At 32.4% G+C, this 16,595-nt stretch overlaps 1 protein-coding gene across 1 annotated transcript in view; it reads right to left on the bottom strand.

Moving 5' to 3' along the window:
- The window catches only part of LOC127726469 (phosphoribosylformylglycinamidine synthase-like), a 94,903-nt gene extending 80,157 nt beyond the window's left edge, over positions 1–14,746 (bottom strand). The window contains exons 1-2 of the mRNA XM_052233846.1: positions 14,644–14,746; positions 3,380–3,535 (exon numbers count right to left, since the gene is read on the bottom strand). Of these exons, the coding sequence (XP_052089806.1) occupies positions 3,380–3,527 (148 nt within the window). The 5' untranslated portion in view covers positions 3,528–3,535; positions 14,644–14,746. The remainder of the gene's footprint in view (positions 1–3,379; positions 3,536–14,643) is intronic.
- Positions 14,747–16,595: the final 1,849 nt, after the last annotated feature.

The raw sequence follows: 16,595 nt of genomic DNA, 5'->3' as shown, positions 1-16,595 counted from the left end.
GAAGGAAATCAACAATAATTTGGTATCTATTGTCCAAACAGCGGCAGACAATGCTACCAACATTGCAATAAATGTTTTTCAAGTTATGATGGCTGGAGGACGAGCATACCCAACTTTTTTTAAATATTAAAAGTCTTCTGACATCACCCTTTTGACACCTATCCCTGCAAATATATTTCAAACCAGGAATTGAACCTGTTAAACATGTTAAAACAGGCATGTTTTTTTTCTATTTATTAATTCTGCAGGTATGTGTCAGTACTTGTAGAGGTTAGCCAAGTACTGACAGATAGATAATTTCAGAATAACCTCTCATAAATAAATGTAAATACCACACATTTAACAACATGTATGGTCTGCAGGGGTGTCTACTCTTTATGTCTTCTAAAAAAAAAACAGCACCAAACTTTGTCAGCAATGTTCCTGGGAAGGTTATTTATTAAGGTATAAAAGAATTTAAATTATTAAAAGTTTTTTTAATGTATCAAATTTGCAAAAGTGAAAGAAACATTCTTTAATACAAGGAGTTGGTACAACCCCCAAAACTTGAACCAGTATGTTCATATGTATAAGTGCAGGTTTTATCATCTTTCCTCGTTTCTGATGGGTCTTCTTGTTTTATACATATTGATTGTTCATACACCAGTACAGCATAATGAATTTATTTCTGCATATATGCCTGCATACATGTACATTAATAAACCTATATATTAGAAAGGACAAAACAATTTATTTGAAGTTTATATGACAGTAAAAAGCTAATATAGTCACTTAATATTAGTTAAAACAACATGTAACAACATCACACATCTCGCCAAAAAAAAAATGAAAAAAAAAAATAAAATGGAAATACCTACCGACATGTATAGCTACCTACCCTATTTTTTTAAAGGATGTAACCTTAAACAGACATATATTTTTTTTTTTGGCCTTATAGGACTACAGATTAGCTACTTAGTTAAAGGTTCCAAGTAGTCAATAGAAATGATATAAAAGAAACCAAAGTCTTCAAATGTCTCAAGCTTAATGCACTAAGGTAGATTTCACTTGCTTTCATAAATAGCATGTCTGCTGTGCTCCAACCATTATATCTTGTACATATTTATCTATACCGGCATTGACTGAGTTAAGCCATTTCAATTGATATTTCATAGTGTGTCTTTCTATGTTGTGATGTTACACTATTGTTTCAGATAAGGGTGAAGGTTTAGTACCATTAAAACATTTAAACCCGCTGCAATTGTTTGCACCTGTCCTAAGTCAGGAATCTGATGTTCAATAGTTGTCGTTTGTTGATGTGGTTCATAAGTGTTTCTCGTTTTTTATATATATTAGACCGTTGGTTTTCCCGTTTGAATGGTTTTACACTAGTAATTTTTGGGGCCCTTTATAGCTTGCTGTTCGGTGTGAGCCAAGGCCAAAATTAAAATTAAGTTTGTTTCCCCTTACCCGACCGACCCTCTAAAAATCCGCCGACTGAAATAATTTTTTTTCGAAAATCACGTTGTTGTTTTTTTTTTTTTCGTTTCGCTCAAAAGTTCGTTTTTTAATTTCGTTTCCTTGAATGGTCCGTATTTTCAACATTCCGCAAAATCATTGTCGCCCGTGTGTTTGCAGCAAAGGGTAAACAACGTATGCAAGGATACTAAAATTGGAATGGAATAATGTTTTAAATAAATGCATCCGAGCAATCGTAACTACTCTTCCATTCTAGCTACGCCTCCAATAACAAAATGCGTAGCCGAGTAGTTACGATTGCGCATCCGAGCTCACCCTTGAGCTTAAATGTTAGGCCCGGTGTTTCTGCCGTGTTTGTGGCAAATCCCTGATTTCGCCTTCATCAGTGGTCGACTAAATAAGTTGTATATTGGCGTGCTATTTATGCTATTTTGTTTCATTTCGTATGTGATATTGGACCATACACCAGTTGTCTTTGGATAAAATAGTAGTTGATTTTTTTCGAGCTCAATATCATATTGTGTTGTGAAAAGTCGAGATGACTATACCAGCTAATGCTTTGATAAAAGTTCTTGTAAGTTCTTATGTCTTTTATAAGCTATAATGGGCTGATGATTAAATATGGTCACACATTCAGGGTTTTGTGAAATAAGATGCCAGTGTTTCATTATTATATTTTTAGTTTCTGTATAGATGGGTTGAATTTTGTTAACATTACTAGCGGTTGCTCCCGTTTCGCTGGGCGATGTGTTAGCAAGTTTCCCTTTCTGTATTTTGTGTTTGATAAAAAAAATCGTTGATTTCAGATATTTGATATCCTCGTTTGAGCGTTTTTTTAAGATCAGTTTTGCTGCTTGTGTTTCTGAGATACCTCAATACTTCACCCTTGATAAATCCTTTCAATGAAAACACTTTTTGGGTGTGAGCTGTGTCTGTGCAGATATTGATATGTTTCAGTTGGTTTGATATTGGTTTTAATGTCTTGTATCATACTATGCCTTCGTTAAAGAATCTTTCTCCTTTGTATAATTATGACAGTGTCTAAGAATATTGTTTCATTACAGGAAAATTCGTAGGTGAACTTCAACTATCATTATCATTTTGTTTCTCTGTGTTGAAAGCGTTGTAAAATGTGTTCAAGAATTAACAAATTTTGTAAGGTCTGCTAACTCAGCGAATGCTGATCTGCACATAGGCACGCCCAAGGTTTCATGGTAAAGTTTATTGTTAAAAATAAATTCATAGTTTTCTAGAATAAGCCTTAATAGGCGTAGTCATACTCGCTTGGATCACGGTTTGTGGCTTCTAGTATATCCTTAAATGAAAAATAAGTGTACATATTTTTTGCATCGAATGTTACTAGGTAGCAGTCTTGGGGTTTTATATTTTCAATTGAATTAATAAAACTATAAGAAAAATATAGAACCGTGTCTCAATTTATATGTGGTCTAATCTAAGTCACAAAGACATTGATATTTACAAACATTTTCTAGTCTGAAATTGTAAGGTTTTCAAGTCCTGCATAATACGTTATACAGTATGTTGTTTTAGTATCAATAAAGCCAATTTGTTGTTTTTCTGTGTTTTCCTGTGTGTTAGATATATTTCAGGGATTTTCTCTAAAAAAAAAAAAAAAAAAGCCTACCTACCTACCCACTTCCAAAATGGTGGGTAGGGTAAGGGGAAACAAAGATATTTTTAATTGCGGCCCAAGGCTTTGACCTATAATGGTTTACTTTTATAAATTTTGACTTGGATGGAGAGTTGTCTCATTGGCACTCATACCACATCTTCTTATATCTATTGGTAAAATATGTGGACAATTGACACTGGCTAGAGGTTGGTCTGAAAATTTTCAGTCCATAGTTTTTTTCTCATGTTTCTGGAAAATCCTTAATTCATATATGTCTATATAATGTACCATCATCTTCATCAATATCAACATAGAAACACTGCTCCATTTTTAAGTCCATTTGATTTTCTCTCAAGATGTTTTGTATTTTGGTTTGAGCCACATGATAGAAACGACCTGTACATGGTGATTCTCTATAATACTTCACTACAACCATTTTCCAATCTAAAATAAACAAAATATGTTTTTTTTTATTTTGATTCAAATCTATATTTGTAAAAGGTTAGGGGTCTCAAATAGGATATAAATTTACTGTGAAAACAAAATATTTTGGATTTTATAGAAAATATTACCAAGTCAGCAAGCGCAAATGATTACATCAAAGGCATCAACTTGCAGTTAGCAACTTTTCTGGATACTTGATTGTTTAAGAGATTGATCCCTCAGAAGATGGTGGTTTTTAGAGGGATCAATCTAGCAACCTATTCATTTTCTGGAATAGTTGCAGTGATATTGTTTGCCTCAAATTACAGCCGAAATTCGGCTTTTTCCCCTAGAGAAAATTCCCAATTACTAAAAAAAATGGCTTAAAATTCCTCCCAAATAGCAGTCAGAGCTCTGACATAAACAAGTCAGAATAAAATGACTTCTTCAAGTCAGAAAGTGTTTTGAAATTCTGACCTGTACGCGTCAATTTTTGTTTTGCGTAGTTTTCACTCGAGTCCGTCAAACCAGAAGTTATTTTGAATTTGCCGCCGATCTACGACACATACGATCACGTGGTTTTTTGCAAGAGATCACGTGTTTGAGAGTCGTTGTTTTGGAAGTGTCTCGAACGAGAAGTCATTGAATATTATATTGATTATTTACGATTTTTAGTGAAAATCTAGGTCATTGTGGGCATTTTTAGAAAGGTAATTCATATTACCTCCGTATTTTCATGGGCATTTTTATATTTTTTGCCTATAAAGAAGTTCCTTGCAAGTGATTTTTTTGCTGTTTCATGAAGGCGCGCGACCTGTAAATACGGACGCGTGGTCTTTTAGATGACCTGGTGTTTGACAATTCTGACTTGTTCAGGTCAGAAAATGTTGTTATGATAATGAATTGTTATTTTCGGGAGATAACTCGTGTTGTCTTTAACAATATTAACATTATTAACCAGTCAGTGCAATTTAAAAAGTAAAATTATTGCTTCGAGCTGAACATCGTCACGTGATTTTTCTATTTTTAAACTCAATCACGAACTGATTTTTTAACCTTTCTGATTCGTTTCTCCCTATGAGAAAAACGATCATTGTGAATACTGATATGATGATAATGAAACGAAAATGGGAAAAATTTTGATAAAAGAAAAAGGAAGGGAGGGGTTTAACTAAAGAACCCAAGGGTTTTTTTTTTTATTTTTAAAGTTATAACTTGAGAACAATAAGTGATGCACACACCTGGTCTTCATTTATGAACATGGGACATGATAAAACAAATCAAATGAAATGTAGGGCAAGTCTCCAGGGATCACCCCTATCCCTGTCATTTCTCTATTCCTCTTTATAATGTCAAATTGATTTGAATGAAATATACCGGGCTAGTCTCCAGGTTTACCCCCACCCCCTGCCATTTGCAAATGTTCTTATATTTTGTAAACGGTAGAGATCCCCACCCCTAAACCATATATATTCTTGTATGGGACAATTTAACAAATCAAATGGTATGTTGGGGAGGTCCCTAGGGGTCACCCCTACCCCTCCTGTTTGAAAACTTGTAAACGGTCGAGATCCCCACCCCTAAACCATATATTTTCTTGAATAGGACAATAAAACAAATCAAATGAAGTATAGGGGAAGTCCCTTGGGGTCACCCCCACCCCCTCCTGTGTGAAAACTTGTAAACGGTCGGGATCCCCACCCCTTAACCATATATATTCTTGTAAGGGTCAATAAGACAAATCAAATGAAATAAAGGTGGAGTCCCTGAGGGTCACACCACCCCCTCATGTTTGAAAACTTGTAAACGGTCGAGATCGCCACCCCTACACCATATACATTCTTGCACAGGACAATAAAACAAATCAAATGAAATATAGGGGAAGTCCATTGGGGTCATCCCCATCCCCCTTTTTGAAATGTTCTGGATCACCACCCCTAAAGGTAAACCATATGATATTCCTGTTCGTCATTTCAAGAAGATTTGAATGACATGCAGGGTCAAACCCTAGGCGTCACTTATGCATATCACTTTACTAGACAAAACCAATTTGTACTGGAACTTGCCCAATGTCAGGCAACCATGGGAATGACGAATTATGGGAGCTTAAATTTGTTTGGGAGACTTCGTAACAGCATCCTGTTACAATTATTTCTTGTCTATTTTAATCTGCTGAGAGACCACCTTTACATATTATATTTATCAGTGTTTGTGCAAACAGAATTGTCTATTCAGTATTATTTTCCTCTCACATGCATCACATCTTATTAATTACATGGATATAGGAAGATGTGGTATGAGTGCCAATGAGACAACTCTCCATCCAAGTTACAATTTATAAAAGTAAACCATTATAGGTCAAGGTACGGCCTTCAACACGGAGCATTGGCTCACACCGAACAGCAAGCTATAAGGGCCTCAAAAAATTACTAGTGTAAAACCATTCAAACGGAAAAACCAACAGTCTAATCTATATGAAAAAAAAAAAAAAATTTTGGCATATTTGTTTTCCTCTGAAATTACACATCTATAATTCTTACCCCAGATGCTTAGCCACATGAAGCATTTACCTCTTATTTGAGACATAGATAGTCTTTGTTTCTACAGAAGTGAGAAGAACATTGGAAGTCAGAATGTTCTGACTTATAAAAGTCTGAATACTCTGACTTATAAAAGTCTGAATACTCTGACTTATAAAAGTCTGAATGTTCTGACTTATAAAAGTCTGAATGTTCTGACTTAATAAGGTCAGAAAGACTCAGAATGATCTGAAAATACTGACTTTTTTTTAATGTTTAGAGTATTTTAGAATATGAATGCACTTGTCATGCTAGTACCATAAGAAACCCTGACAAGATTTTGTTCCCAAACAACAATTTTTAAAGATATTAAGAATAACAAGTGTACAATGGAACATAAATTACAAAGTTATAAGTGTTGTGAAAAAAGCTATTTAAAAAAAAATCAATAGATAGTTATCTTTCAACTTTTACATGTATTTAAAAAACAGTGAAAATATTATGGATTATATGTACGGCTTCTTGAAGGAAAACAAAGTCACCATATTTGGTCTGAATTTGTATGTTTTTTCTCCTCAAATTTTTTTTAACATTATTAATGTCGGCTTTTTTCTTAACTAATTTTAAACATTCTTAATTATAATTAAATTTCCCCAACATTTTGCTTACAAACTCTTTAATTTCTAAAGTCAAATTGAAAGTTGTCTTCACAGATCCAATGTGTCTGAAAATGTTATATTGAAAAAACAATACTTTTATATCCTCAAATAAAATGGGTATACCATGAGTTTAATGGTCATGCAGATATGCAATCCAGGATGTTAACAATCAGAGTTTAGATTACAGTCATATAGTAATAGGCAGAGTTTTTCTTATATAATCAATAACCAGAGTAAAGATAATTGATTAATAGAGGTTTAGTTTAATATAAGTAATAAACAAAGCTAATTAATACACTTGCAATAACATACATGTAGTTAAATTAGTAAATACAGAATATTCATAAAAAATTCAGACAGAAATACTGTAATAGGTCAAGTCATTAGGGACGACATCAAAAGTTCAATATAGGATAAAAAAACTTAATTCACATCACATAGTTTTTTCACTGACCAACCCACCCCCCCCTCTTAACTTAATTTGGGAAAGATTGATTGACCAATATGGATTTATGTAAAATCGATTTTGGATAAACAAAACTTGCAGCAACTTTAACCCCACCCCCACCCCCAAACTATTTGATTTAAGTTTTTTTATCCTACATTGGTCTTTTGATGGCGTCCCTTAAAATGTGCTGACTTTGTACATGTTGTAGTGATAGTTATGGCACCCATACAACATATAGGAATCAGTCAAAAGGAGAGAAAAATTCCCGAAATTTGTCACATAGTGACATTTGTGAGTCGGAATAACAAAATATAGACTCATTAATCTCTCCATCTTTTCAAAAAAATTATGAACCAGATTTTATGCATATCCATTTAGTTTTTGACGGACTCTTTTAAGTCAGAACATGATTTGACCTGTTTGAGTCAATTTGCAGAACAAAATTTCAATCAAAGCTATGTGTTCTTCCTCTTAGCCCCCTTCTGAATCTGCCACTGTTGAGTTTATTAATTGATTTTTCCATACATTATCATTAATATCAAATGGCAATGCCTGACTTAATAATTTCAATAAATTTTGTTTTTGACTGATTTTTTAAAGTCAGAACATGACTTGACCTGTTTAAGTCAATTTGTAGAACAAAATTTCCAATCAAAGCTAGGTGTACTTCCTTTAAGCCCTGCAATGCCCGGCTTAAATATTTCAATAAATTTATTTTAGTTTTGGACTGACTCTTTTAGGTCAGAACATGATTTGACCTGTTTAAAACAAAATACATTTAATATTGAATATACCAAATAAACTTTTTTATTGTCCTCATTATTGTGACTTATGGGGACTTTATTCTCACTGTCTTTTATCTGGCTCACCCATACATTTTTAAATCAATATGACAATACTATACTTAAAAGTTGTAATAAGTTTAGTTTTGTTTGACTCTTTGAAGTCAGAACATGATTTGACCGGTTAAAGTCAGTTTACAGAACAAAATTTCCAATCAAAGCTAGGTGTACTTCCTTTAAGCCCTGCTTCTGAATCTGCCATTTTCGAGTTTATTATTTGATAAGTTTTTAGAAACAATTAAGTCAAATGGTTATTTATTTTAGGGGATCTTACATATATTTCCTGTGTCTTTTATCTGACGTTCCCATACATTCATAAAATAACATATGGCAATGCCCAGCTTATATATTTCAATAAATTTATTTTAGTTTTGGACTGACTCTTTTAAGTCAGAACATGATTTGACCTGTTTAAAACAAAATACATTTAATATTGAATATACCAAGTAAACTTTTTTATAGTCCTCATTATTGTGCCTTATGGCTACCTTATTTCCTCTGTCTTTTATCTGGCTCACCTATATATTTTTAAATCAATATGACAATACTAGACTTAAAAGTTGTAATAAGTTAAGTTTTGTTTGACTCTTTGAAGTCAGAACATGATTTGACCTGTTAAAGTCAGTTTACAGAACAAAATTTCCAATCAAAACTGGTCTTTTCCTCTAAGCCCCCCCCCTCCCTAATCTGAATCTGCTACTGTTGAGTTAATTAATTGATAAGTTTGTTTAGAAACAATTCAGTCAAATGGTTTTAAAATAATATTTTTTATAACCAAAAGTTCCATATGTTAACTTAACAGAAAAAAAAGTCATAAAAATGCAGAAATAGAATAAAATTTTAAGATAATTTGATGAAATTTGTAAACAAAATACATTTGAATATTAAATATACCAAATAAACTTTTTTATAGTCCTCATTATTGTGACTTTAATATTGGGTGTCTTTTATCTGATTTTCCCATACATTCTTAAATGCATATGACAATTCCAGACTTAAAAGTTGCAATAATTAGTAAAAGTATAGTTTTTGACTGACTCTTTGAAGTCAGAACATAATGTGACTTGTTCAAGTCAGTTTGCACAACAGGATTTACCTCAATGAAATATTAAGATATCAAATATATACCAAATTAACTTTTATATAGTTCTAAAAATTGTGACTTAATATTTGTGATCTTTTTTCCTACTTGTATCCATACATTGTAACAATCACATCACAATCATGACAATGCCCGACTGTTACAGTTGCAATCCATTTAGTGTTTGACAGACTCTTATAAGTCAGAACATGATTTGACCTGCTTGAGTCAGTTTACAGAACACAATTTCCAATCAAAGCTATGTGTTCTTCCTCTTAGTCCCCTTCTGAATCTGCCACTGTTGAGTTTATTAATTGATAAGTTTTAAGAAAAAATTAAGTCAAATGGTTATTTATCTTAGAGGATCTTGCATGTATTTCGTGTGTATTTTATCTGACTTTTCCATACATATCATTAATATCATATGGCAATGCCTGACTTAAAAATTTTAATAAATTTAGTTTTTGACTGATATTTTTAAGTCAGAACATGATTTGACCTGTTTAAGTCAATTTGTCAGAACATAATTTGACCTGTTCAAGTCAGTTTGCAGAACAAAATTTCCAATTAAAGCTAGGTGTACTTCCTTTAAGCCCTGCTTCTGAATCTGCCATTTTTGAGTTTATTATTTGATAAATTTTTAGAAACAATTAAGTCAAATAGTTATTTATTTTAGGGGATCTTACATATATTTCCTATGTCTTTTATCTGACGTTCTCATACATTCATTAATATCATATGGAAGTGTCCAACTTTAAAATTTCAATAAACTTAGTTTTGGACTGACTGTTTTAAGTCAGAACATGATTTGACCTGTTTAAAACAAAATACATTTAATATTGAATATACCAAATAAACTTTTTTATAGTCCTCATTATTGTGACTTTAGGGGACCTTATTTCCTCTGTCTTTTATCTGGCTTTCCCATACATTTTTAAATCAATAAGACAATACTAGACTTAAAAGTTGTATTAATAAGTTTAGTTTTGACTGACTCTTTGAAAGCAGAACATGATTTGACCTGTTAAAGTCAGTTTACAGAACAAAATTTCCAATCAAAGCTAGGTGTTCTTCCTCTAAGCCCCCCCCCCTAAATATGAATCTGCTACTGTTGAGTTAATTAATTGATAAGTTTTTTTAGAAACAATTCAGCCAAATGGTTATTAAAATTTTATTTTTTTTGGCAACCACAAGTTCTATGTGTAAACTTAACAGAAAAGAAAAGTCATGAAAATACAGAAATAAAATAAAATTTTAAGATAATTTGATGAAAATCTTTAAAAACAAAATGCATTTGATATTGAATATACCAAATAAACTTTTTTAAGTCCTCATTATTGTGACGTAAGGGGACCTTATTTCATCTGGCTTTTATCTGGCTTTCCCATACATTTTAAAATCAATATGAAAAACCTAGACTTAAAAGTTGAAATAAGTCTAGTTTTGTTTGACTCTTTGAAGTCAGAACATGATTTGACCTGTTAAAGTCAGTTTACAGAACAAAATTTCCAATCAAAACTAGGTCTTCTTCCTCTAAGCTCCCCCTCATTATTGTGACTTTATTATTGGGTGTCTTTATCTGTTTTTCCCATACATTATTAAATGCATATGACAATGCCAGACTTAGAAGTTGCAATAATTAGTTAAGGTATAGTTTTTGACTGACTCTTTGAAGTCAGAACATAATTTGACCTGTTTAAAACAAAATACATTTAAATATTGAATACACCAAATAAACTTTTTTATATAATCCTCATTATTGTGACTTTAGGGGACCTTATTTCCTCTGTTTTTTATCTGGCTCTCCCATACATTTTTAAATCAATATGACAATACTAGACTTAAAAGTTGTAATAAGTTTAGTTTTGACTGACTCTTTGAGGTCAGAACATGATTTGACCTGTTAAAGTCAGTTTACAGAACAAAATTTCCAATCAAAGCTAGGTGTACTTCCTTTAATCCAAGAAAGTCCTTGCTTTCAGACTGCTTCTGAATCTGCCATTTTCGAGTTTATTATTTGATAAATTTTTAGAAACAATTAAGTCAAATGGTTATTTATTTTAGGGGATCTTAACATATATTTCCTGTGTCTTTTATCTGACGTTCCCATACATTCATTTAATATCATATGGCAATGCCCGGCTTAAATATTTCAATAAATTTATTTTAGTTTTGGACTGACTCTTTTAAGTCAGAAAATACATTTAATATTGAATATACCAAATAAACTTTTTTATAGTCCTCATTATGGTGACTTATGGGGACCTAATTTCCTCAGTCTTTTATCTGGCTTACCTATACATTTTTAAATCAATATGACAATACTAGACTTAAAAGTTGTAATACATTTAGTAAGTCAGAACATAATGTGACTTGTTTGAGTCAGTTTGCACAACAGTATTTACCTCAATGAAATATTAAAATAATAAATGTTTTGCTCTTAATACATTTAGCTTAAAGTGGATGAGAATATATCTTTTATTAACATAGTCTTATCCTGAATAAGTGTCTTGTTTTTCCTTGGAAGATTTGAAGTATTGTCATGTAATGTATCCAATATTGTATTTTGTAAATCTTTTGATATTCAGAAAATTGTATGATCCATTTTTTCTCACCTGGTTTTTCTTTGTATTTTGAAATAATTGAAAGTGATGAGATAAATATATTATGTTTAGATTCTGGAAAGGAGAAGGTATGATGTCAGATGAGCCCCACTTTTTAAAACTCTTTAATTCGAAACTAGTAATCACCATATTTTTATGGAGATTGATAACAAAGTGGTAGTAATGACTGCTTCAAATCAGAACAAAAATGACCTCTCGAAGTCAAAATGCATTAAAAAGGGGCATAAATCTTATTAGAATATGAAGATATTAAGTCACAATATTTTGTGCAAAATCTGACCTGTGGAAGTCATTTTATGATAAATTAAAGTCTGACATAAACTGACCTGTACAAGTCATATTCTGTTGAGTGCAAGAAGGGAGACAACACTTACATCAAATTATATCTGACCTATGGAAGTCATTTTATTCTGACTTGTTCATGTCAGAGCTCTGACTGAATAGTTTTACATTTTCCCCTAACAGTGATGGCATTGGTAGTAATGATTGTAAATATCGTATTCATGTTATTATTTTGATATTAGAAAGCACTTTTGAGATCCGGTTTTCTGATCAGAATCATCATGGTGTTTGTAACACATGTGGCTTTCAATGCATTAAGTACCATCATTGCTTCTGTTTCTTTCCCCTCTTAGAAAAGTACCTTTCAGGTTGAAAATGTCTGACAACCAAAATATACATGAAAAAAACAGTGCAAAAAAGACTGCAAAGGTCGGCAAAAAATCGGAAATGTGTTTAGAATAAAATATACTTATTTCCCAATTTCAATAAAAAATATGCATTTTTCCCAATAAAAAACGGTAGAGGTAGTTTTGAAAAAAGACAACAATATCACTGAGTTGGTAACCAAAAGCTGCTCGACTAGATCTAAACAAATGCAATTTTCAATATTTTGGCTTTAATAAAAAAATTTACATTATCAAGCCCTACTAACACTTTTGAGAAAATGAAGCACAAGTCACTTTTTCAACAAACTGACTTTCAGGTGATATTGACAAGCAAATTCTGGAAACTGGAATTTCTCCACTACAGTTTTTCAAATAAAAGCAATGTCACATGTCAAGGAAAAAGGGAGAAAGCAATATGGCCATCTCCAGAGTAACTCAATATATTTCTGACAAAATGGATCTATAACACCATTTAAGATAAGATGTTTTCCAAATTTTAGGGATTCTGAAAGGCAAATTTGTCTTCTATCAATTCTAACCTACTTCATGTGTGGGAACAGAGCTGTAGACTTAAAAGGTGCTGGTCTAAGGTAATTGCATGGTAAATATTTTCTGGAATATAGTTAATATTGATTAGGACAGCTAAATCAGAAAAAGCTGCTCCACACACAGACTCTAAAAAAAGATTAATAACATTTGGGGGACTAATCCTAACCTGTTAAACAAAAATATTAACTGTTTGATGATGAAAAGTTTTAGAATGCATTTCCGAATAATAAGTGAGAAATTGAAATTTCATGTAAATCTTAAAAGGGTCATAATATTTTATAGTCAGATTGAGCTCATTAGCCAGATCAAGCTCTGTACTTGTATGGGTACATTGTAGAATCCCTATGGGCTTTATTACAATGAGGAAGAAGAACGAGCGAGCTATGTAGTGTAGCTTTGAAGCCTTCAATTGACTTTGCTGTCACTATGCTGTCTTCAATACCAGCAGAGGCGGATTTAGGGGGGCATTTCCCCCCTCTCCCCCTTTTTGTGTGCGAAAAATTTTGTTGATTATTTTGGGAATCACTGGAGCGTGCCCCTCTTACATGTCTTATGTTATGGCAGTCAGTGGGCCCCCCCTTAACATAAGTTATGAAAATTTCTGGATCCGCCAGGCAAAACTTTTCTGATGCATCCATCATCTCTTGATTTGCTGTATTTAGCTGAAGCTGTACAGAACTCGCCAACATAACCATTTCTTTAGAACAGAAATTTATATAAAAGCAGATCAATTGTTCAGGTTTTTTTAATCAATAATGCGTTCTAAATTGAATGAGGTGAAAGTTTAAGCAGGCTTGTTCAGGTCAGGAATAACCATCAATTGGTGGATTATATGTCAATTGAGGTATAATCCACCATTTGACACATAGTGAGATAGACCAATTGAGGTATAATGCAGTTTTTATCACAAAATTTTTTTTAAGAGATATTCGAGCATCTTTTTGCATGTACCATATTAAGCTTTGATGAATTCTCATTGTTGACATGTAATTGATTCCGACTTCCTCATGTTCCTGTGCTGCGTTTTGTGAAAATGTTGATTATATCTCAATTGAGGTATAATCCACTAATTGAGGGATATTCATGACTGGTTTCCTTAGTCTGCATCAGTTCCAACTTTAACATGTTTAAGATTTGTTAGTCGAAATGGACAGGAAGAGACTATAGAACAAATATAAGATTTAATAGATGAAAATTCAGAATTTATAAGTAGAAAAAGGAGGGTTATATTAGTTTTTGGGTTTTTATTACAAAATGCAGCACGAAGTGTCAGAATCAATAACATGTCATCACTCAGTGGTCATCAAAGCTTGTTATGATAAATGCAAAAAGATGCTCCATCATATATAAACTGCATTATACCTCAATTGGTGTATCTCATTATATGTCAAATGGTGGATTATACCTGAATTGAGGTATAATTCACCAATTAATGGTTATTCCTGACCTGTTGTTATGGTTCTAAGTGTCCCTTGCTGTAGTAAGTGAGAGGGGTCGCATTGACAGTAAAAAAAAAGTATCCGATAAAAAACGTCGAAAGCAAACGATATGAACCTACGAAAAGGCTTATGTTATAGGACTAAGAGGGGTCGGCGATAGTTTTTTATTAGTTTTACCACATCATGACACATCTACTAGACTACTGATCTACACTACAGTCTACAGACATGACAGATTTAACAACAAATGTTTAGACAACAGCCGACTAGAAATAATGTTTAACTAACAAAAGATGTTACCTTATCTTATCTCAATACATCTATAGTGGATATGTGTCAGTATGAACCACTTTTTTCAAGAAAAATTTAACACGTGAAAATTACCCGCTGATTTTCAATTACGTGGTTTTTAAAGTGAAGAGTCAAACGGGTATCCGGTCGTTCCGTCCCCAAACCGATCCGGCCCCAAGTCGATCCGGCCCAAAGTCGATCCGTCCCAAGTCGATCCGGCCCACGTCGATCCGGCCCAAAGTCGATCCGGCCCCATAATAAAATATGAATAAACTATATTGACTTTGGAGGATTTTAACAGTATAAATGGATTTTGCAAAAAGTATCGATGATGGATGACAACATGTAAGTGAAGTATTGGTGTACCAGTCAAAGAATTATTTTAAATCGATACGAAACTGAGTGTGATTGTGTCTGTTTGTATAGCAGCTTCAACATTTTAATATGAAGTTATTTTCCATGATAACTTTGAATGTCATGGCGATTTTTATTTTATTCAATTCACACACATAATAGCTAAATAAATATTAACAGTCCAATGGAACCTATAAAATTTAACTCATAATATAATGACTTGTTTTAGGCGTTTCATCAAATCATTATCCTATAATTGGTTTGTTTGAAAGACTTGTTAAGATCACAGTCAATTGAAAGAAAATGATAATTACTGCTGATTAATGTTGATGTCTGTTGATTGTACTAAATTCTGTTATATACGTTTTTATTATAATTATACCCAATAATCTTGAAAACTTGTAATGAAAACATAATCAACCTACTTGTTTTATACTCATCTAAAGAAAATATTTGTCAAAGGCCATTTTTTTTACCGTACACCTTTTACATTATAATAAAATTCATAAACATTTATGAATTACAATTAATATATATCTTTATTTTTATTCCTTATAAATATATTTTTTTATTGGGGCCGGATCGACTTTAAATATGGGCCGGATCGACCTTGGGCCGGATCGACGTGGGACGGATCGACTTGGGCCGGATCGACGTGGGGCCGGATCGACATGAAAGCAGTCAAACGTGGTACAACCAATTACCGACGAAAATTACCGAAAACGTACGTCTTAGTAAAGCCTGATAATATGTATTTGTATCAAGGCCGTAACTACCATTGAGGCAAATGAGGCAATTGCCTCACTAAAATTTCGACACTGATTTTTTTTTGTGTATTTGTTAATTTTATGGTAAATAAATTCCAAATATAGTCATTTGTTTTTTCTGTCTCAACTTTAATTCAGTCTATTAATTTCTATAACTTGACATCGTTCCTTTTAAATTATATCAAATCAAATCAAAGTTTTATTTATTGTCGATACATTGCAAACAAAGTAACACAAGCTCTAGTGAGCTTTTAAAATTGACATTATTAATACATTACACACAAACAAAATGACATGCAAACAAACACACATATTAAGACAAACATACATATGATAAGACATAAGACAGCAAGCAGTCAAGCACATAAGCAAAATGAAATAATACTGTTCATGCAGATAAATCATAAAATCAAAGCAAAATAATTTAGCATAAAACGCAGCAAAAAATCCAAGCTAAGCTAAAATCATAAAGCACTAACTGCATGCATTACATTGGCATGAGCTGCCATTACAGGTCTGCATAAATTGGAAAATTGAATTAAAGAAGTTTCCTGTCTGATGTGGTTTGGCAGCTCATTCCATAATTGTGCAGCACTATATTTAGCCCATATCTTGTAGTGTTTACTCTCGGTATATCAGCTTAATTTATAAGGCGTTGTGTTTTGATATTTATCAAGTCATGAACTGAGATAACTTGAACTTTTCTTGTGAACAATTTCAAATGTTTCAATTCCAATGGTTCTAAGTCTGCGAATTTTTAAAGATGGGAGTTTAGAAGTCAAAAGTAAATTTTCATAGCTGCTTATATAGTCCTCATATATGAAGCGGAGAGCTCTTTCC

This window comes from Mytilus californianus, unplaced genomic scaffold (assembly GCF_021869535.1).
Source record: "Mytilus californianus isolate M0D057914Y unplaced genomic scaffold, xbMytCali1.0.p SCAF_17, whole genome shotgun sequence".
NCBI classification, from domain to species: Eukaryota; Metazoa; Mollusca; class Bivalvia; order Mytilida; family Mytilidae; genus Mytilus; species Mytilus californianus.
This window is presented reverse-complemented; position numbering and strand designations above follow the sequence as displayed.